The following is a 21,322-nucleotide window of genomic DNA, read 5'->3' on the forward strand; positions in this document are numbered from 1 at the left end:
TATTGCTAGGTAGTTTGAGTAGCGAGTGTCGGGACTAGCCGGGGGGTCAGTCGTGTGCGTAAGCTGCAGTGGCTGTGTGTCTGTCATGGCATGACTTACATATTGTTGCAATATTATGATGAATAGAAATGAGGGATCTTCCGAAGACGTGAAAGAAACGCAGAGCCGGGTAGTTTCCTTGGTTGTTCGAAAACAAACTGCGAGACGTCGTGCAGGAACACTGCAGGTTGGGCAATAAGCTGTATGCTAGTGAGGATGAGATTGCTCGGGTGGAGTGATATGTATTGTGTGTAACAAGCAGGTAATCCTGAGGTGGGGATTCTTCGAGCAAGAACGTTGACTATGTCGGGTTGATAATGAAGCTGATCGTCCTCGGGGAGATATCAATAAGAAGTCGAGGTCGTCCCAGCTCAGCAAGGTCTGATGATGATCGTTTGGTCCAGACTTCTGTGGGTAGCCAGGGGAAGGAGAAACAGGCGGAGATTAATGCAAGGTCAAGTAACAATAGGCAGCTGCAATCTGTTTCTCGAACAAAGTCACGGTTGCACTCGGTTACATAATCGAACGGTCATATGCAGATGCTCTATACGAACTGAGCACCCAAAAGGGGCAGACAAAGCCAGAATCCCACCCTCCTTCTAGCAGAACCTGTAAGCCGGGCATCCGACTCCGTCATGGGAAGGCATGGAACTGTGTGTTTGTGTGTGTATGTATGCATGGTTCGACCAAGGGCGGCCACAGATGCCTCGGATCGAGACGTTTCTCTAACCCCAGATTCGGTACTTTAGTGGGAATCTGCCCGCAGCGGAAAATCTCTTCCCTGTTCCCAGCCCGATGGGACCAGGGGCAACAACGATTCGAGACCATTTGTCCAGACGTATTTTCAGCTGACCTCTGCCAAGATGCTATATGATGATGCGCGCATTTGTTTGTGCTATGCTCGCTTTTCCTTCCCCTTCAGGAGTATAGGGCCGATGTAGTCGAGCCCGGAAGCGAGGTATCCTGTACGGTCCACGGGCACTTACAGCGTATGGAATTGGCCCGCCTGGGTCCTCTGGGTCCCCGGAAGCTGAAGCAACGCAGGAAGGGATCGGCGATAGAGGTGTTGGTGCAGTGGCCAGTCATGACAATTTCGCCCCGGATGATCGGTATCGGTTTTCACATGAGGCTTCCCAATCTCCCAGGCGCAAGTGGCAGCCGATTATACCATGTACAATGACGCCAGTGGCCAGGTCAGCCAATCTATCTTCACACGTGCTGACAACGCCACTGCAAAACAAGTTTTCTATTTTTTTGAAAATGTCATGTAATACGCCGCAGCTCAACGTCGATGCAGGCGGCAGGGTGTGGTGGCTCCTCCCCGGGGTGGACAAATCGGGGTTAAGCTCGCTCCTATGTGTTTTTTCCTCGCTTGAGGGCTGAACAACCTAACCGGGCAAGCCACCGTCAATAGCCGGTAAAAAGAAGGTGGATGTCAGGTGTTTTAGCCGCATGCCGTCAACGTTGCAGGCAGCAATTGAAGCTATAAAAAGAAAAAAGAATACACAAAAGATGGAGCCCGATATATGCAGGCTCGTGGGTCGTGCCGTACTAACGGGGGCTGACCACAGAAACTACAAAAGGCCAAGTATAGGCGAGCCAATCATCTGCCCCCACCCTTCCGCCTGGGCCTACGGACTATCGAACCCGTGGCTGGGTCGACATGGAAATTACAGAGCAGGAAAATTTGCGATTCCAGTAATGTCTGACCATGCAGTTGCAGCATAAGACCCAGAACGACGAAGCACGCAATCCCCACTTCGCCTTGCACACTCGCACACAAGTTGCCTCTGGCTGCAATACGCGATAATCAGGTTCCACGGCGTCTCGGCTCTTGTTCTGGTCGTCATCCCCATTGTACTCGATATAGCTGAAGTCCATCACCGGGGGGGTTCTAGCCCGTCGGCCAGCCCCGCCCCTGCTGCCAAGTCCTGCGGGTCTTGGGACGGCCTCCCCTTGTTCATCTGAGCATCGCCGATGCGGTGACAGACCAAACAGGGACCGACCCAGGTAGACCTCAAAGGGGGTGAAGACGGCTACGGCTGAAAGTGGCCTTGCGGCTCAGTATATGGTCCAATCTCGCTCGCGGTCGCTGGTTGGGTCTTCTGTCACCAGCTGGCATTGACGATCGATCTCACCCTCACTGCTGGGTCCCCCCAACCCCTTGCATATGCGTTCAAAGGAGTCGGATCTGCTCAAAATCTGCAAGTTAGATGCTTCACAGATTCGTTGCAAGTGACCAGATCGACCCATTACCATGGCCTCCAACGCTGACAGCAACTCGTCCGCATGGATCTGCCCCCAAGCCGTGGACGACGTCTTCGGGCCGGCCGTGGACGAGTGTGCTCGAACTTTTGACTTCACTCTACTATTCGAAGAGACGATATTGTCCATCCTACCATCAGCAGTATTCTTGATTCTAGGGGCAATTCGCTTAGCAACATTATTCACCAGAAAGTCACGGGTCGGAGGCGTGATTCTTCGCACAGTTAAGCTGGTATGGTCTTCCTACAATTCTGACACGAACGATTCAGGGGCTAACTCCTTTATAGCTGGTCATCGGGGTACTCTTGGCCTTCTCCGTTGCCTTACTCGCCCTATGGGCTGTTGATGATGGATCGTCTTCGCAGCGAACCAGGGCCACTGTCCCGGCTGCCGCCCTGAGCATGGTAGACTGCTTTGCCTTCATGGCCCTGTCGTACATGGAGCATGGCAAGTCCCTGGGGCCGCCGCTGCTCATGGACACCTACCTCCTGATATCAATTGTACTCGATATCGTGCGCATCAGGACCATGTGGGTTTCCGAAATGTCCACCACCATCTCCGCCCTTTTCACGGTGACTCTGGCGTTGAAGATCGGTCTCTTGGCTCTTGAGGAGATTCGCAAAGACCAATGGCTGGGGCCAGAGATCAAGCAATGCGGCAACGAGATAACCGGTGGGATCTTCGCGCGGACCCTGTTTTCCTGGGTCAACCGGATGTTGTGGAGAGGCTATTCCACCGCATTGTCGGTCCCATCACTTCAGCATGTCGACCCAAACCTCCTATCTCCAGCACTGTGGAACAAGGTGCGCCATCCCGTGGAAAAATGTAAGCAGATTGCCGAAACATCTTGGGTTCTTCGAACTGACACTTTTACAGTAATATCAGGGGATCAGAGATCCCTCTTGGTGGCAGTGTTCTGGGCACTCAAATGGCAGCTTTTTGTACCAATCTTCCCCTATTTGATAGTGGTGGCGTCTCAGCTCGCACAGCCCTATCTCATCCGCACCATTCTCGACTACTTGGGCAAGCCATACGATGGCACTGAGTATCAGGACAACATTGGGTACGGGCTTATTGCAGCCTATGGCCTCATCTATATCTGCATTGCGGTAAGCAGACATCACATCAAGACTCAGAGATCGCACTAACAGCCCATTAGGTCGCCACTGCATGGGGACAACATCTCTCTTATCGATTCACTGTGATGTTACGAGGTGTTCTTGTGGCCACCATCTACAGGAGGACGCTCTCCATGAGTCTCTCTGTCGCCGAGGACGCAACAGCGCTCAGTCTGATGAGCACAGATGTCGAAAGAATCGTCATGGGCATGGTCCACATCCATGATTGCTGGTCGACCATTGTGCAGGTCGGCATTGCGATGTGGATCCTATATACTGAAGTTGGAGCAATCTTCGTTGCCCCTATAGTTCTCGCTCTGGGTAACTCTACCTTCTGAATCTCCGTAGCTTGGAAATTAGACTAACTCTGAGAGCATAGTCTGCACATTTGCAGCAGTTGGTCTGTCCAGCTTTGCAGGTGCCTTCCAGGCGTCCTGGATGAAGGTGCTCGAAAAGCGAGTTGGTGAGTAGGCATCACAGCAAGGCCGAGACGATCACTGACACTTGACTATAGCAATAACCTCCTCCTTGCTCGGCTCCGTCAAGTCAGTGAAAATGCTGGGCTGGGCGAAACGCTCCACCGAGCTGATCCAGCAACTGCGACTAGCCGAAATACTATCAGCCCGCAAATTCAGGCTGATGCTCCTCGGAGTGGTCACTGTTTGTAAGTTGCAGTCAAGCTCTAAACAATCAACAAACTCTAACATGGTGTCTTTCTTAGCCTTTTTGCCGGTGACTCTCGCGCCGGTTCTCACATTTGGTGTCGTGGCAGCGCAGTCTCATCGTGGCGACGGCAACACCATCTTGGGATCAAACCGCATCTTCACCACGCTTTCACTGCTGGCCCTCATCACGCAGCCACTTGACCTCATTTTCGCCTTTGTCCCAGAGATCTTGGCCGCCGTGGCCTGCTTCCAGCGTATCGAGGACTACTTGAGGCAAAAGCCGTTCTCCTCTTCGGAAGGGGCGATCCCGACCACCTCGCATGAGACACTGTCTCACAAGTCCTCGGGTGAGGGCTCCAACGCGGAGGGATGGGGCAGCCATGGCCACAGCGAGAAGCCGCTGCCAGCAGGGGAAGCCATCCGGCTGCAGGACGCCGCATTCGGCTGGTCCAAGGACGCAGGTCCCGTGCTACGCTCGCTCAACCTCCACATCCCCGCCGGCGGCCTGACCATGGTCATCGGGCCAATCGCGTCGGGCAAGTCGACCCTCCTCAAGGGGATCCTGGGCGAGACCCCGCTGCGCCGCGGCCTGGTCCAGCTGGCGGCCTGCAGCGGCCGCCGCCGGGCGCAGCAAACTGATAATCATACTACTACTCCACCCAGAAGCAGCAGTAGCGTCGCATTCTGCGACCAGAAGCCTTGGCTGGCGAATGAGACGCTGCGCGCTAATGTGATAGGGTTTTCGCACTTCGACGCAGCTTGGTACGCCGCCGTGATTCGCGCGTGCGCCCTGGAGGAGGACTTCCAGCAGTTCCCCGAAGGCGACCAGATCGTCGTCGGCAGCAATGGCCTTAGTCTCAGTGGCGGGCAGAAGCAACGAGTCGTAAGTGTGGTCCACGTTATTTGTCAAGGGGAAGAGGGAGAGAGTATCCGCCCAGGCTAACGGAGCTAGGCAATGGCACGAGCTGTCTACTCCAAGCGGGATCTAGTCCTTTTCGACGACGTCTTTAGCGGCCTGGACATGCACACGCAGTCTCATATCATCCGCGAAGTCTTTGGACCCAAGGGCCTGCTCAAGACCCAAGGCTCGACATCCGTATTGGTGACACATGCAGGTGTGCACCCCCACACACACCCATCCTGCAGACCTGATCCGAGAACCATACTGACAGCCACACTAGTTCACCTTCTGGATCATGCTGACTTCATCATCGGACTTGACTCGAATGGCTCCGTCGTGGAGAACGGACCTCGTGAAGATGTCACGAAGAAAAATGACTACCTGACCAGACTCGGTATCAGGCCAGCAAAAGATGGAAGTACAACTGACGAAACGCAGACCAAAGCCAAAGATGCTGAATTTGAGCCTGTGGCTCCTGTCAACGACTCGCTGCAGAGAACCGTGGACAAGGAAACCCAGCGTCTTGGAGATGGTTCCGTTTACAAGTACTACTTTGGGACGTTTGGCTGGCCCAAGACCTTCATTTTCTTCGCCCTGCAGACGATTCTTGTCTTCTGCCTCAAGTTTCCCGGTGGGCACTGCCCACAAGCGTACAAACTTCTGTATACATGATGGTATGGTGATGCTAACTGCCGTTTCTCGCAGAAATCATCCTATCCTGGTGGGGAGCAGCAAACGACGCCGAGCCCAACAAGTACAATGGCAAATACCTCGGTATCTTCACAGCCCTCGAGATGATGGCACTGGTTGCATTGGTCCTTACATGCGCGTACGTTAAAAATAACTTCTCACCAAACCTAGCCCGGTGCAACGTTTGCTTGCTTGCTAACTGGTTCGCCAGGCATGTGTTGCTGAACCTGGCAGTTATATCCGGGGCCAAACTTCACTATACCCTACTGACCACCACCCTGAGGTAAGCTTGCATTATCACCAGAGGCCGGGCGACCTATCCGCTAATGCATTCCCACGCCAGCGCCCCTATCACATTCTTCAGTGTGACAGACATTGGCTCCATCACCAATAGGTAGGCACCCATCTCTGCAAAGGTCCCAGAGCCGCATGTGTGACTAACACCCCTCAACCAGGTTCAGCCAAGACATCAATCTGATAGATGCCGAACTCCCGTTCTCACTAATCAATTTTGTCACAAGTGAGTGGTCTCGGAGAAAAGGGAAAACCCAAGCGAAATTTTGTGTACCCGTTGAGAGAGAAAGTGTGTGTGTTTGTGTGTGTGTGTGCGTCAAGGCTAATAATCCCCGACCCGGCAGATGGATTGACAAGTCTTGCCCAAGCCCTGATGATTATCCCGGCCTCGACCTGGCTGCTGATTGGTTATCCGATTCTGTTTGGGGTGCTGTGGGTTCTGCAGAAGTTCTACCTCAGAACCTCCCGCCAGCTTCGGTTTCTGGACCTCGATGCAAAGAGCCCAATCTAGTAAGTGCTCCCGCCCATCCGTGAGACATGCATGTTTGGTACGCCCAAGCAAGAAGCAAGAAAGCAAAGAAATGTATCCACCAACTAACCGTGTGGCCTCACCCAACCCCTTGCAGCGGCCAGTTCCTCGAGACATTGGGTGGCCTGGCCACCATCCGGGCATTCGGCTGGCAGGAGGACCTGATTGTCAGAGCCAATGAGCGGCTCGACGCCTCCCAGAAGCCGTTCTACTTGTTGTACAGCATCCAGCGCTGGCTGAACCTGGTTCTGGACCTCATCGTGGCCGTGGTGGCCATCGTGCTGGTGGCCGTTGCCGTGTCGCTGCGCAACACGACGAGCGTGGGCTTCACCGGCGTGGCCCTGTTCAACATCATGACGCTCAGCGCCGCGCTCAAGTCGGCCATCAGCAGCTGGACTCTACTTGAGACGTCGATCGGCGCCGTGGCCCGCGTCAAGAGATTCGAGGAGTCGACCCCGAACGAGAACTCCGCCGACGAGACCCAGCAGCCCCCTGCCCACTGGCCCACGACGGGCGCCATCGTCTTCGACAGGGTCACGGCCACGTACTACAAGGATGAGGATGCAGATAACGACAACAACAACAGCAAGCCTGCGATCTCCGACCTGAGCCTGGTGGTCACGCACGGGGAGAAGATTGGGATATGTGGGCGAAGCGGAAGGTATGGTCCCCTGATCCCCGAAACCCCTACCCTACCTATTAGCCCTGCTAGTGTGGTGCTGTCAAACCTGTCAAACCACAAAATGATCGTGCATGGGACACCAAGTATCCGAACTGATTACCCAAAACAGCGGGAAGAGCTCCACCCTCCTGGCCCTCTTCCACATGATCAACTACAAGGGGTCCATCGCCATCGACGGCCTGGACGTGGCACGCATGTCACGCGAAACCCTGCGGGAGCGGCTGACGGCCATCCCGCAGGACACCGTCTTCCTCGCCGGCGATGTGCGCTTGAACTGCGACCCGCGCAACCGCTCCTCGGATGCGGAGATCATCCAGGCTCTGCGCGATGCCCAGCTTTGGGACGCCATCGAGGCCAAGGGCGGACTCGACGCAGAGCTGTCGGACTCGACCCTGTCCAAGGGCCAGCAGCAGCTCTTCAGTCTGGCCCGGGCTTTACTGGACCATTCCCAGATTGTTGTCATGGACGAAGCATCCAGCAGGTCAGTTTTGAATGACTCATTCACATCGAATGCAACTCGATAATCTTTTCACACGATTACTAATATTGGGTGGTGGGCTAGTCTTGATGCTGAGTCCGAGGCACACATGATGGCGGTGATTCGCGACAAGTTCCGAGATGCAACAGTGATAGCCATTGCGCACCGCCTGGACACAATCACCGACTTTGACAAGGTGATTGTGCTGGACAGCGGCCGGGTCGTCGAGGTCGGCGTTCCGCGGGATCTGCTCAGCCAGCCGTCGTCCGTCTTTCGTGCATTGTACGAATCGTCGTCGCAGTAGAGTTCGGTATTTTAAGAATGGCGAAAGGCAGAATGCTACGGTCGCAACGGGGAGGGGGACAATCCATCCATCGGAGTGACAGCCATCTGTCGGCCTGTTGTTTGCTGCTACAGTACATGAAATACGACGTTGGTGGGCCGCGGGGTATTGGCGCGTCGCATCCTTAGCGGGTTCAGATGGCCGAGAGACCCCTGCTGCCTGCGAGCCTGCCCCCCAACCCAAAAATACAAATGACAGCTGTGTCCCGCCGCTACCACACTAGATTGCATCCGAATCCTTCTCCCATCTTTCTCTGGTTCATGTGACGTGTTTCAATTTCCGTTGCGACTCGGCTAGGTAATATTACATGCCGGATCTTTTCTTGCATGCATTCAGTACCGGCGCGTGCTCGACGTTGGGCTCAAAGTGTCAAGTTGCGACACATGTTGCTTACATCTCGCTGCTCCCTCTTCTGCTCACTCCCACAGAGAGTTCACAAGTTGCGACTAAGCGAGCGAGCTAGCTGTCTGTCGGCCGTCCATTCAAGCATTGCATATCCCGGTCCCCATTATTATCAAAATACCTACTGTTTGCCGTTGGGACTTTTAAGACATGGCGCAACGGAATAATGCATGACGCGACTGGGTTCATCCATGACCGCCTCTTCGGTAGTTATTTATGGCCTCAAGCTAGCGCCGACGCCAGCCAAGAAAAGTCCGGGGATGTGTCTCATTGAAAAGTGCCTAATTCCATAAGTCAGCGGTAGTATTGGTGTTTCGACCAGCGCATTTTGGAGTGTGGTGCGCAATTGGCAAGTGTGGTGCCAAAGTTGGAAAACGCTAAAACATTTGGCTTGAGCCTTACTTCAACGTCACTCAATTGATATAAACTGAATGGGAACAAAATGCTAGACATCTCATACTTCGTAGTCTCTTTCTGTCTGCAGCTGCTTGATAATCTATGTCGAAGAATCACTGTGCCGCCCCCTAAGTCATCTCTCATTGCGTGACCAGGGCTGCTCTCCATTCATCTCTGCACGCGCGCGTACGTGCGAGTTACAGGCAGAGTCAATCACGCCCCCTGCTACCTGCCTGCCAGCATTCGCTGCCAGATCACCGTCGCATCCGAGCTGCGCAATTCGAAACCAAAAAAAGCACACCGCAAACCAACGTAGCAGCAATCGCCGAGGATCAAATCGCCGAGGCTCAATTCAATGGGTCTCTTTGGGAATATGGGACGATGCGACGCGATGCGATGCGATGCGATGACTCGACACCGCAGAAAGGAAATGGCAGGGCAGGGTAGGGCAGGGAGAACAGAGCGAGAAAATCGGCTAGCCAATGCCGATGCCCGATCCTATGCAGGTTGGCAGGGTGCGCAACAGAAAAAAACGAACGACGACAACGGGAGACAACGGGATTGCAACGTGGAGAATACGTTACAGACAGACAAACGACAACTGACAACTGACGTTTTTGGCTTCCAGACAAGAACAGAACAGGAAAACAGGAAAGGTCCAGAACCAGAACGCGACAGCCGGATGAGGGGTGGTCTCGCTTCGTTTGCCTACATACCCAGTCATCATCGTCATCATCATTCTCCTGCCTGCAGCTGACTCTGCAGTCCCCATCAGCTGGCATCGAAGCGATATGCAAGCGTCGTGTTGCCCATCGTCGAACAACTTGCCCTACGACTACTGTCCTTCGGCGCGCGCGCAACCCATCTATTTGCATGCGCCAAGGCGGCGAGGGGCTGATTCCTTTTTGACAAGTTGAGCCAAGATGAGCCCAGTGGCTCACAACTCAATAGCCCAAGCTGCACAAGGTGCAACCTCAAAAAGGTGCCTGGACCAGCCAAAAGCCCGGCCTGGTCTAGCGGTGGGCAGGGGGGCGGGGGGGCCCCCTGTTTTCCTGCCCGTTTCGCCGCCCAATCACCCACGGACAATATAACAAACCCCTGTCCCATTTTTCCAACAGGCAGTCCTGTCGGAAACGTCCTCGTAAAGGAAAAATGATGTACACCAAAAAACCAGCCCAGTGGCCTGGAAGGTGGGAGGAAAATCAGGCCATTCTCGAAGACACAGGCTGCATCGCAGCCTGTTGTGTAGCCGTCCATTGAGAAAAAGTAGGGACGAGAGGCATCAAATATCGTCACAGGCATGACATGGCCCACTGATATGTCAGCCCAACTCCTTATTGGCACGAAAGCAGAGGAACAATCATGGGCGACAATGACGAGTGATCAGTGCAGTGATCACAGCTCATCGGAGATTACAGACAGCACGGCCTATTCCCCGCCCCTCCTCCACGCACACACACCTAGAAGCGATCAACGCCAAGTGGCCCAGTCCGTTTGCAGTATCGATAGCGGCATCAGAGAGAACTCGTGACTCGCTAACCTCGATGCCGGCTGAGTGCAAAGATGAGCTAGACGAGGCGAGGGGTGATTAGGAGTCGATTGTTGCTGTGCTCACTACTGTAAAAAACTAACTAAGTTGGTATCAAGGCGCCAGAATCCCGGCACTGGCTGCCTGAATATCCGGCCATCCGGTCAGGAATCCGGCTGAAAAACGCACCACTGGGAAAGACAGACCAACGCCACGTTACCAGACCATTTATGCGCCCTTTTCCCCTTCCGAGACCTCGCGTATCTATTTCGAGATGGACACTATTGATGGCTCGCTCGGCTCGGCTCCCAAAGCAATTCCCAGACCCAATGTAAAAATCTACCAATGATATCCGCCGTGGCCGTAGGGTGTCGTCGTGCCCATGCTGTAATCGATGTAGCCTACACCGTGGTGGTGTTGGTGGTGGTGGTGGTGGCTGCCACCCCCCATGCTGCTGCTTATGCTGCTGATGCTGCTGCCACTTAGGCTTGTTGTGCTGCTGCCGCTTATGCTGTTGCTCCTGACGTCGCATTGTTCCTCGCTGCTGCTGGTACATCCGCTGCTGCTGCCGGTGTCGCTGGGGCTGGTCATGCCGCCGCCGCCGCCGCCCATGCCACAGTTCCGGGCCATCTCCTCGAGCATCTTCTGCTTGCGGTGGGCGTAGCGGGCCTTGAAGCGGCACTGCCAGCCCTCGCTCCACTTGGGCATGGGCATGCCGCGGTGGCACTCGAGCGTGTTCCAGAGCTCGGCGCCGCGCTCGCGGAGCATGGCGCCCGAGACGGCGCCCTCGCCCGCGATGCTCTCGTACATGAAGACCCACTTGATGAGCTCCTCCTCGAGCGTCTCCCACTTGGGCGGGCGCTGCCGCTTACGCGTGCCCGTCTGGCAGTAGGCCGGGTCCGACGACGCCGCGTTGTCCAGCGGGTCGTACTTGTAGCTCAGGATCTCGCTGACCGTGCTCGAGTTGAGGTAGTACCCGTAGGCCTGCTGCCACCAGAGCGAGGCGTCGTTGTGCGTCTTGGGCCCGTCCTTGGTCGTCGGGTCGAAGAACCACTTGCGCAGGGCCCGGCGCTGCGTGTTGGTGATGGCCTTGCGGCTCTTCATCTTTCCCTCTCTCGGCTTGGGGACGGACATGGTCTTGTTTTGGCTGGGGGTTGGGTGGTGGTGGCTATGACATATGATATGATGATATGACTAGCTCTCTCTTTTTTCTTTCTCTTGTGGCAGGCAAATGGTCACAGATTTAATGCCGTAGCTTCGATTCGGTTTGATTTCTGGACAGCACCCGTGTCTGTGTGGCTGCGCAGTCAACTCGAGATATAGATAATGTAGGTATGTAGCTAAAATATGTGTGTAATACTGGTAAGCAGAAGCAAGGTCCCACATACCAACATCGAGATTTGTGGTCTTAGCGTTCGATGGACGATTCCGATTATCTCTATCCCATCGGCCATAAGCACACGGCGAAGGCATGTCGCCTTTTAAATGCTGCTGTTCCTTCCCTCGATCCGGTCTTCAACAAAAAAATCCTTGTCACACGATAAAACGGCAGGGCATCTATATCTTGGACGATATTGGCGGGCCCAAAGGGTCACTCGCGTTTCCCCATTCGACAGATCGATGGCAGCATGATGGATGCTACCGGTTAGTGTCCCTGTGGTCGTGCATATCTTGTTGCGTGCGCATCGCTCTCGACCTTGTAAGGCATGTAAGACCCTGGTCAACCCTGGTCGCGCTGTCTCTGCTGCCCTGACTCCCTGAGAGCATCACTACAGATGGGTTGCAGATCCCTGCCCAATGCGGACAGGGAAGGGGGACTGCGATGGACCGGCGGCTTGACCCGAACTCCACAAAATGCCCCATGCCTGTTTCCCACTCTGCTGGCTGTCGCGTGTGTGCTGTGTGTCTGTGTTCGAGACTGGTTGTGGCCTAGGTTACTACTACATGCCCTTCAGCTGCTGCCCAATAAGTCCCTATCGAACGATCATTCAGCCTCACATCGCGTATCCTCTTCCAAGAAACATTGTCTCTTTCGAGATTCGTTGCCCCCTTCTCGATTCAGCTGATGACGTCAGGACTTGAAATTTTTCTGCCCGGGCGGGATTGGAGATTGGCAGCCCTCAGCGAGAGACACACACGGCTCTCGGGTAATTCCAATTGCTCTCAACCATGCTTGAACGCTTTTCCCTCCATCCCAATCCCAGCTCAGCCCTTTTCCAATGCGGAGCATTTTTTTAATTGACCTGCAGATGGCGGACCCAAACCGAAGCTGAAATTGGTTGTGGAGTTCTTTTGATCTTCTCCTCTGTGCCTCCCGCTGTACAAGTAGGTATCTTTCTTTTCTTTTCCGTTTGCTTGCTTGCTTTCCTGTCAGTCGTCGCGTGTCTGTGTGTCAGTGTCTCCCCTTTCGTCCTTTCGGGGTCGGGTGTCGAAGACAGGGATGTCGTGCAGGCCCAGCGGCAGAAATGGGGTAGCATTAGCAACTGGAACGGTTGACACCACGTAAGGAACCCCTAAAAAAGAAAAATCGGATGAACTTCTTGTAACACAACTAAGACACTGTCAAAATGCGCCATGCAACGAGTGGATCTACCGCGCTCTCTCTATCGCTCGCTCTCTGTCTGTCTGCCCGTGGCATCCGCTCGACGGCACACGCACACATCCATGAATCCATACGCGACCACGGCGTGATATCTTGCACGACCGTGGCTTGTTTTCTTCTGAGACACCACTACAACATCCGTTGCGAGTCCGAGATTGGAATCATCAACGGCTGCCTGCATCGAGCCAACAGGATCCCAGCCCGCCTTGCGTTCTGCTGGCTGTGCTGCTGTCCCCCCTCCATACCTACCTAACCGTCACCCGTAAGCGCTATTGTATGATTAAGTGTTTTTCTTGCAGCAGCCTTGGGTGGTCCAATGTGACTGGACAATTCGATATTTCTTCTTGGTTAATATGCAGCCGCTGTGGACGCCACGATGTGACGGCGGCATGTAGGTGTGTCTGAGTTTCTGGATGTGAGAGTGTGTGTGTGCGCTCGACGACACTGACAGCGACAGGCAAGGGCCAATCTTCAGACAGCCATGAGGTCCAATGGCCAGTACAAGGTTTACTTACCAAACGAGACAAAAGGGTTGGAGGAGGGTCGTTGTTTGTCGGGGATCTACTAGATCCTGCCAGGGGCTTGGATCGATTCGTCCGGGGGTGGTGGTCGAGCCAACCCTAATGGATGTACTTGCCCAAAAGAGACAAATCCCCGGGGGGTCCCGCATGGCCTTCTCTCGTCTTTGCAGCATGCCCGCCCAATCTTGTTAAGGTTTTCCTCGCTGTGTTTTGCTTTTTCCCGCCCTTCTTTAACGGATAGCGACTTGCATCCCGTCCTGCGCGTAAGAGACAGTTTGGTTTTGTGTAAAACGCCCCGGGGCAGGGTGATGCTGGTTCTGACAGACGGGGAGGTAACGTTATGTGTCATGCCTTCTTGCTCGCCTACTTAGGTACATTAGCCGGGATCACAGAAGGGGACGGGCAGAGACAGGGGGGGTTCGTAGCGTGCAATGCGAGCGCGCGCAGCAGGAAAAAAGCAGGCAAGTATGACCAAAACTCAACGCTCTTCTCTGCTCCTCTGCACACGATTGCCAATAAGCAATAAGCCGCCACGTTGCAGTGTCTCCGCATTCTTACGACCCTGTGGCGCTATGCTGCCAAAAGCAACGGGCACTCTCGCGTGTCTGCCCCACGGCCCAATGGGAATTCGAGGAAAGTCGAATTCCTCTCGGACGCAACACCACCCGTTCGTTAGACTGGCCTAGTGGTTCTCGGTGAGACGAACAAATAAGGGACCCCTGGCAAGTATCCGCGTATATGTCGATCCTTATACGGTGTACTGGGAAGCCTAATAATAGAAGGAGAGAATATAGTGTCCACTTGGCTTCATTATCGGCGAAGACAAAGACGTTTAATATCCAAAGTCCGCTCGCGCACCCAACACACACCCTATGAGGGGGCACGGGGTGGGGGACCACGCACCACGGGATGGGCCACACCTCTTTTTTCCACAGAGGGCGGGCCCCCCTTCTCCGGTTTTTCCCTTTGCTTGTTAGTTCGAAAGTTGCCGCGCGTTGCAGCAGCAGGCAATATGTAAGGAACTTGTTGCTGCAACAGTGCCGGACTTGGATGCTCCCGTGTGGGCTGTGGGCTGTGGGCTGTGGGCTGTGGGTACACATCGCGGCCTCTTCCCCGAGAGCGAGAATGGGTGATCCAGAGAAAGTCGCAACCTATGCCCTATACTGATTTGCCCGCTCCATTGTCTCGGGGCTACGCCAAGACATGTTCATATGTATACCGATGTCAACACGAGTCGCGTGCGTCAAGTGTTGAGACCGCGAGATATTCCGGTTTCCTCCTTTGCGCGCGCAGAAGTTGGCAGGCGTTTCCACCCCGCCAGCGAAAATGACCTGATGTTGATGGTGTAGAAAACGACAAATCAGGTGGCAGAGTCATGGCCGAGTCAAGGCAGGCGGCTGGTCCCGTCCGCTGCTCGTCATCTGGTCTTAGATATCGTCATCATCCTGGCCACCTTCTTCTTCAGAGCCGAGTCGGCTGCTGCTTACCCAGACAGACACACAGCGATGATGGTGATGATGACCGAGACACCTCGGCTAAGCGTAACGTTCACTGAGATGCCGCCACTCGGATGCCGGACGAATGGAATAGGAAGCGCAAATGCAATATGCAGAGGAACCCCAGCCCGGATCGCTGTGTACTTCCTCGGCAACCTGCTTGCAGCGGCTGCTTGCACTTCTGGTCTGCTGATCCGGGTGAGCCACCCGGCCTCTGGGACAGACAGCAATATGCCTTGCATGAGGAATATGGCCCTACGCCTGGCCTCGGTGTCTAGGCCTTCATGCAAGTTCAAACACCGTACAGCCGCTGGGACCAGGACCGCTTCCCCGACGCCAAATCATAGGGCTCCCTTCAGCCTTTCCTTCTCTTGGCCTGGGTCCATCTGGGGCGTGGTGTGGTGGTGTATGGGGTCTCGACCGCATGCGCGCATATGTTTGTCTTTGCCTCCCCCCCCCCCTCGTCTCGCGCCTCGGGCTCCTCTCTTTTATAAAAGCCGAACTGCCAGTAAACTCCTTGTATATGACGACGATCCTTTCCCGATCGACGTCACTGGGGACCATGCCGCTTGTCCACGGCTAGGCTCCTTTTTTTTCTTTGTTTCTTCTCCTCCCTGTCCTGCAGCGGAAGTCTTGACGAGAAACTGCAAGAGCTATTGTCAATCCCCTTCCCATGCATCATCAAGAATACTGGGTAAGAAGGGAGATGGACGAGGAGTGGACCTCAACCCACAACTAGATATGGTGGTCCCTCGACGAATCGGAGATCGTGAGCGAGATCCGGCTTTCAGCTATATCGAGTGCCGATCCCGATGAATGATGGGCCTGACCGTGGCCCACGATGTGCTCGATACCCTATCTGCCGACCACACTGATCGTCGTCGTCATCCACAGTGTACCGGCGGCGACGAGCCGTTCTAGCGTGATCGACTCACGACCATGCAGGCGCTCCACTCCTGTCAACTCCAGTTGACGACAAACGGGTGGTGTTCGACGACCAGTGACTCGACCTTAGTTGCCATCGCGGATGTCGATGTACTCTGGCAGGACAGCAATGTACCCGATACCATCCTCTCAACGACGGGATGCATCGTGACTGGCTCTTCCCCACACAACCTCGTATTCCCCCAGGGGCTACCCACGAGGTGTAACCACAATATCAAGACATCACCCCGGGTCCAGAACAACCGAAGTGGGTTTGCTGTCACGAGTGTCCGTTTTGGCAGTGATCTGCCTCTCTCAGGGGGACTTGTGATAGCCTCGTGGTAGCTCAGAGCTCGCTTGTGATAGAAGTGACTCTTCATCTCGGCGCCTCCCGGGCTTGGCCATCAACTCCATGATTTCCACGATTCCCGCGATGTCCGCCATGCGTAGATTAATACCGGGCCTCAGTGGTCGACTGGCATGCCTGGTCAGCAATGAGTAAGGCAGGCCCAGGCTTGGGTAGTAATGGACAAAGCAAGTCCTCCATAGACCTGATACGTAGATGTTTTCTTTTGCTGTGACTTGGTAGAATCTGCCGGACGCAAGCAATCTTCGATATACACTCTCATCCCCAGGAACTTGTCCCCGAGTCAAGTCCACGCTTCTTGCTTTTCCATTGAAGCCCCTTACACACGCGGGTGGGAGATGGAGTTGGTGTGTTGCTGCTTTGTGTTGGATCTTCGAACTTCGGCATGGGCTCTCCAATCCCCCTCCATGCATGTAGGATAATCCTGGAACAGGGGCTCACATACGAACATGGGCCGTTACCAGAAGTTGCAGACGTAGAGACCTAGCAAAAGTCAACTGTCCCCCAGAAACAGACAACAGAATTCTCCCCGAAGCTTTGTCTCTTTTGGTGTGAGTGACTTTGACAGGCTGAGCGGCAAACAACTTGATCCGAGAAATTTAGTCAACTCCGAGTGCTTTCCCAGTGTCTCTGTTGACGATACAGTTTGTTAACTTTCCTCATGGGGACCCAAATAACGACACAAATGAACCCTTCCGTATGCGCTGCAATCGTGCCCGTTACAGTCCAAGTAGTGAAGGGTCTGTAAGCGTCTAGACCCCTTTTGATGTCACGAAACATGCGGAATTCTGACGTGTACCAGGACAGGATGCCAAAGTCGACTTGGGTGTTCCCATCTTCTCGCATAGTTGCGGCTGGCATCACTGGACCGGGGATCTGTTCCTTTGCTGCGACAAGAATAGGTGGGGGGCGACCGCCACATTGTCGTGGGAAGTCTGCGCTGCGTTTAGTCCCCCCTGAGCATAATTCGTGTTTCTGCATTTCACAGAAAGGGCTCATGTTGGATCCTCGCTTCGTCGTCTCTCTCTCGGCCTCTGGCAGAGTCGAAGTGCTGCTGGAGCCACAGTTGCTGCTGTAGATATGAGCCACGACGCTCAACCCTTGAGACTGAGGCCGATACTCAACCCCTGAGACAGCACCTTCGCTCCAGTGCATTTCTCCCGCCCAACCCCTGACTCTCTCAACCGTTGGATCCTGTCTGGGTCCAGACGTAACTGCTTGTTCGCCAGTACGCCTCGTAACGCAGCAACCACATTTGTCGCCAGCACAAGCAGAAGCCACGGTCCGAGAAGTCTGCGAGCTCGGCCAGCTTAGTCCGAAGACCAGGCGATAGGCAGTGAACGGGCACTCGTGGTGTCCGTTGTGAAGTCCTGGTAGCCTGGAATTGCGACGCCCTGACAAAGTCATCCGCTCCATCGACATGAAGGCAGCCGAGGCAACCATGAGAGGTATGGGCCCCCCCTGGAGGAGTGATGCAGCACTCGGTGGTGCCTGGTATGTTGGAGACCTGAGCATCTCGGGGACGATGCCATGGTGTGTGCGTCGAGCCGCTGTTCATGATGGTCAGCACCAATCCCTTGGACCAAGTCATTTTAGCATGGACGATAGACTCACATCGTGCAGGTAGCTCTTATAGAAGCCCACGGCGATCAACAGAGAACCCCGGCAGAAGAGGCCCGTCAAGCCATGTCATGAGTCGAGGAGGTGCTTGATCGAGCGCATTGAATGTGCGCGCCAGCATGAATCCCTTTTACCCCTGAATGCGACCCCAATACGCTTATCGTCGGTTGCGCTCGGGCCTATACATACCGTGGTGGTTATATAGGCCGGGTATGGCTGCCGCCAAAACTTGTTTGCGAAGATGACGAGAAAGTCCGCATTCATGCAAAACCAAAATGAAGCAAAAGCTGAGGCCGTGTGCTGTTGTTTAATATCGACCGGGATCGCTCGCTGTATTCTTCGTTGTTCGAACCGGTGTGGACAGCGGGAGGGGGTGCGTGGTATGTGTGGTAGGATTTGGTATGTAATAACGCGGCTGGCTATATGGCTTGGCGGGCGGTGGACAGAGATCCAAAGAGGCAGGCAGGTCAGGGATCGCCCGCGCCAGGGCGGTGGGTCGGTAGTATAGCTTCATGCGCGGCTATATGCGCCGTCGATCGAGGTTCGTGTCTCCATAAATATTTTCTTTCTGGCTTTTCTCTCTGTCGCTCTCCCGCCCGCCCCCTGGGCTCCCGTGTCTCGGGCTAAATTAAGAAAAACGTTGGACCGTGTAACCTGACGCTCTGGCAATTTCTGTTCCCGAAACAGGCGGGCATATAAGTAAGGGGGAGAGAGAAAAAAAGGCAACCGGCAGGCAAAAACTCGTTTGTTGTACCCCGCCGGGTAACACGTGCTATGCGACTGTTCGGCGACCAAAGGCTGTGCGACCTGACCGGGAATTCTCCTTGGTTTAGGCGGCAATAAGCCCGTTCGCACACGTCTCATCTTCCCGTGTTGATCATATCTGATGGAATGTCTCACGTTTAGTCTGTCCCGTGTGGGTGGTCGTACTACTTACCACAGTGCGAACGACGGCCGACAAAACGCTGCAAAGGATTATGTCGACATGCAGTCAGTCGTTCGCGGCCTGCACCAAGCCTTTTCTTGCTAAGGCACTCCGGTGGGCTGCCTAGTTGGGTGCATCATCATGCAACGGACTGCAGGCGGTGAGAGAGACCAAAGAAGGATCGTCCCGCTGGTATAGAGGCTACGAGATTCGAATAGGTAACCCAATGACTGGTGGGGTGTTGTGAGTCGTGAGCTGTATTGTCGAGTCCTATCCCCGACATAATATTGACAACTGTCGTTGGCGCTGGCGCGTGTCTCACTTGAACCCTACTTACTTGTCAATAAGAACTTTTCTTTTCTGGCCCGTTCAACTTATCCACATGTTTCCCCAGCTGTCGGTAGGGGCTAGTGCTCACCGGCTTTTTGCTTTTTCTTGCCGAATCGAGGTGGCCTGACGACACAATGAGATCCAGCGTCGTATCCTGGTAGCTGCGAGAACGACGCCTCGCCTTTGACGGATAGGTCCGAGAGCAACACATCTAGCATGTGTCATCATTCTTACAATCTGGGGTCTCACAACAAGACGGGCTACTCTTCAATGGACTCATGAATACGAGAATTCTATGCGGCCCTTGTAACAAGACTGGGGGCTTTTGCCTGAGACGTGGCTTAGTCCGATGTCGCTCGGACGGTTAATTCAGTTGCCAGCCCTGGATACAGATATTCTGCATACCTGCTGTCACATTCATCACGTCATGTGTCGTTCGTTCGTTCGTCCGTCCGTTCCATTGCGCCTTGAATAGCCTGAATGTATTACCCTGATAGTGGAAACTCTGATGGCTTGGAGGGTGGACCAGACCATTGAGCCTCAAGTCGTCGTTATCATAACCCTAGTGGGAACCCTAAGCAATATCGTGGATCTCATGCCCGGGTGTACCCATAGAAAGTGGTCCCCTGAAGGTTCCATATGATGCTAGCATCGAGAAACGGAGGGTCTTATCCACCCTTTCAGCTGGGGAATTTTCTGGGCCTTTATTGGTGCTTGGCATGAGGCATGGCATCTAGACTGTAACTGTGGGCAAAGTGTAGATACCTAGAGCAACGAACGGGTGTTTATACGGGTGTTCGTGGCCATGCGGCTCCCTGAGACACGCATGTGATACTGCCAAGACACGCTATCGTGCGAACAAAGTTCCATCTGATCCGGAGGCCGCAAATATTTCCCAGCCAACATGTAAAGCTCACCGCAAAAGCTACGCTCCCCTAGATGGGGCTGGGCTAATGTCACAATGGAGACTGCTACGAACGCTCGTCTTGGTCTCAGGTAGGTCTCAGAATGAGAAATCCTACTTTGCCGCATGACAATAATGTTGGTGATGGATACGCAAAACATAGGCGAGGTAGTATCAGTATGCGCTGATGGGATGCTACTATCATCGACGGCCAGGCCAAAAGCTCCTCCCTGAGCACTACCCTGCCAGCGACCGCACATTGAATCAACCCCATAACTAACGTCAATCTGGTGACTGCGGTCGTATGCAGATCTCCAGCGTGGGGAAAATGCGTCTGTGTGGGCACGCACGGGTGAGCTGATAGTCGTTTCACCCAGATCCGAGTCGCTGGCTCCAGAGTGCGCAGAAAAGGGCAAAATCCAACCCAATCCTGCATCTTCGAATCTATCGGTGGATCTATTGACCGCTATGTCCAAACTCTAAATCCCTTGCTTTAAGCCGCGTGTTGCGTCTCGCGTCTGTCTGGATGCATGAGGCAGTTCTGAGCGCAAGCGGCATGAGGACCATCAATGTCAAACAACAAACTGAAGAATCCTGTCACCGCACATTTTAGCATGACTTCGTCAAGAGACAAGTCTAGACGAAGTTGAAAGGGGGCCCGGAGGAACCCTTCGTGTTGTTGCTAGTATCTATGCAAGTAGGAGTTGTCGTGAAGTCAGCAGTGTAATTGTGAAGGCTTTCGATTACACCGAGGGGCAGTGGCCGACTCAGACGCCCCATGCCCAGGAACCGAGATCGTGCTTCTTTCGGACGGCGGTATCCCATATTCTAAAACCCGATAATGCTGCTTGCTATGAACAGACCCAAATCGATGTCATGTTTCTTGGGGGGGTGTTCGTGGTCGACGCCCAGAACCCTGGACTGATCGGCAGAGCTGACAGGAATCCCCGAATCCCCAGATGAACTATCTGCAAGCCAAAGCCGTCAGACATGCAGACTGCCGATCGCTTGTTCGACGTGGCTCTCCATACTGGAAGCTCCCGCACTCCATGCCGATCGCGAAAGAAGGAAGCTAAATTGGGCATGCCGGCGTTTTGCTGATGATGACGGTGACGATCATCGCACGCAATAGATGCATGCAGTCATACATACAACAAGGCGCTGACATTTGATGCAAGAACACTGCCTTGCAGCGGCTATTGAACGCCTACTCCCGTTTTTGCCATCCTTCCCACCTTCACCGTGACCGCCGGTTCGCGTTCCCGACAACCCTCGACTTGGGATCTCTATCGACCCCATGGCT

General features: G+C 54.3%; 3 protein-coding genes across 3 annotated transcripts; 1 reads left to right on the forward strand and 2 right to left on the reverse strand.

The window, feature by feature from the left end:
- Positions 1 to 2,296: 2,296 nt before the first annotated feature.
- Positions 2,297 to 7,965, forward strand: PG985_013550 (ABC transporter; the record flags this gene model as incomplete). The annotated part of the gene is made up of 16 exons (XM_066833316.1): positions 2,297 to 2,536; positions 2,592 to 3,413; positions 3,464 to 3,743; positions 3,802 to 3,885; positions 3,937 to 4,086; positions 4,144 to 4,970; positions 5,040 to 5,202; positions 5,269 to 5,619; positions 5,694 to 5,817; positions 5,890 to 5,961; positions 6,022 to 6,072; positions 6,134 to 6,198; positions 6,317 to 6,482; positions 6,599 to 7,162; positions 7,293 to 7,664; positions 7,746 to 7,965. 16 exons carry the CDS (start codon positions 2,297 to 2,299, stop codon positions 7,963 to 7,965), a joined length of 4,551 nt encoding a protein of 1,516 aa, XP_066678056.1.
- Positions 7,966 to 10,669: 2,704 nt separating this feature from the next.
- On the reverse strand, positions 10,670 to 11,464 carry PG985_013551 (mariner-Tc1 transposon family protein; the record flags this gene model as incomplete). The annotated part of the gene is made up of 2 exons (XM_066833317.1): positions 10,670 to 10,731; positions 10,885 to 11,464. 2 exons carry the CDS (start codon positions 11,462 to 11,464, stop codon positions 10,670 to 10,672), a joined length of 642 nt encoding a protein of 213 aa, XP_066678057.1.
- Positions 11,465 to 17,420: 5,956 nt separating this feature from the next.
- PG985_013552 (uncharacterized protein) lies at positions 17,421 to 17,798 on the reverse strand (the record flags this gene model as incomplete). The annotated part of the gene is made up of 1 exon (XM_066833318.1): positions 17,421 to 17,798. The coding sequence occupies one exon, from the start codon at positions 17,796 to 17,798 to the stop codon at positions 17,421 to 17,423; it is 378 nt and encodes a 125-aa protein (XP_066678058.1).
- Positions 17,799 to 21,322: the final 3,524 nt, after the last annotated feature.

Source organism: Apiospora marii, assembly GCF_038362585.1.
Source record: "Apiospora marii strain CBS 49790 chromosome Unknown utg000011l_segment0_segment0, whole genome shotgun sequence".
In the NCBI taxonomy this organism is placed as follows: Eukaryota; Fungi; Ascomycota; class Sordariomycetes; order Amphisphaeriales; family Apiosporaceae; genus Apiospora; species Apiospora marii.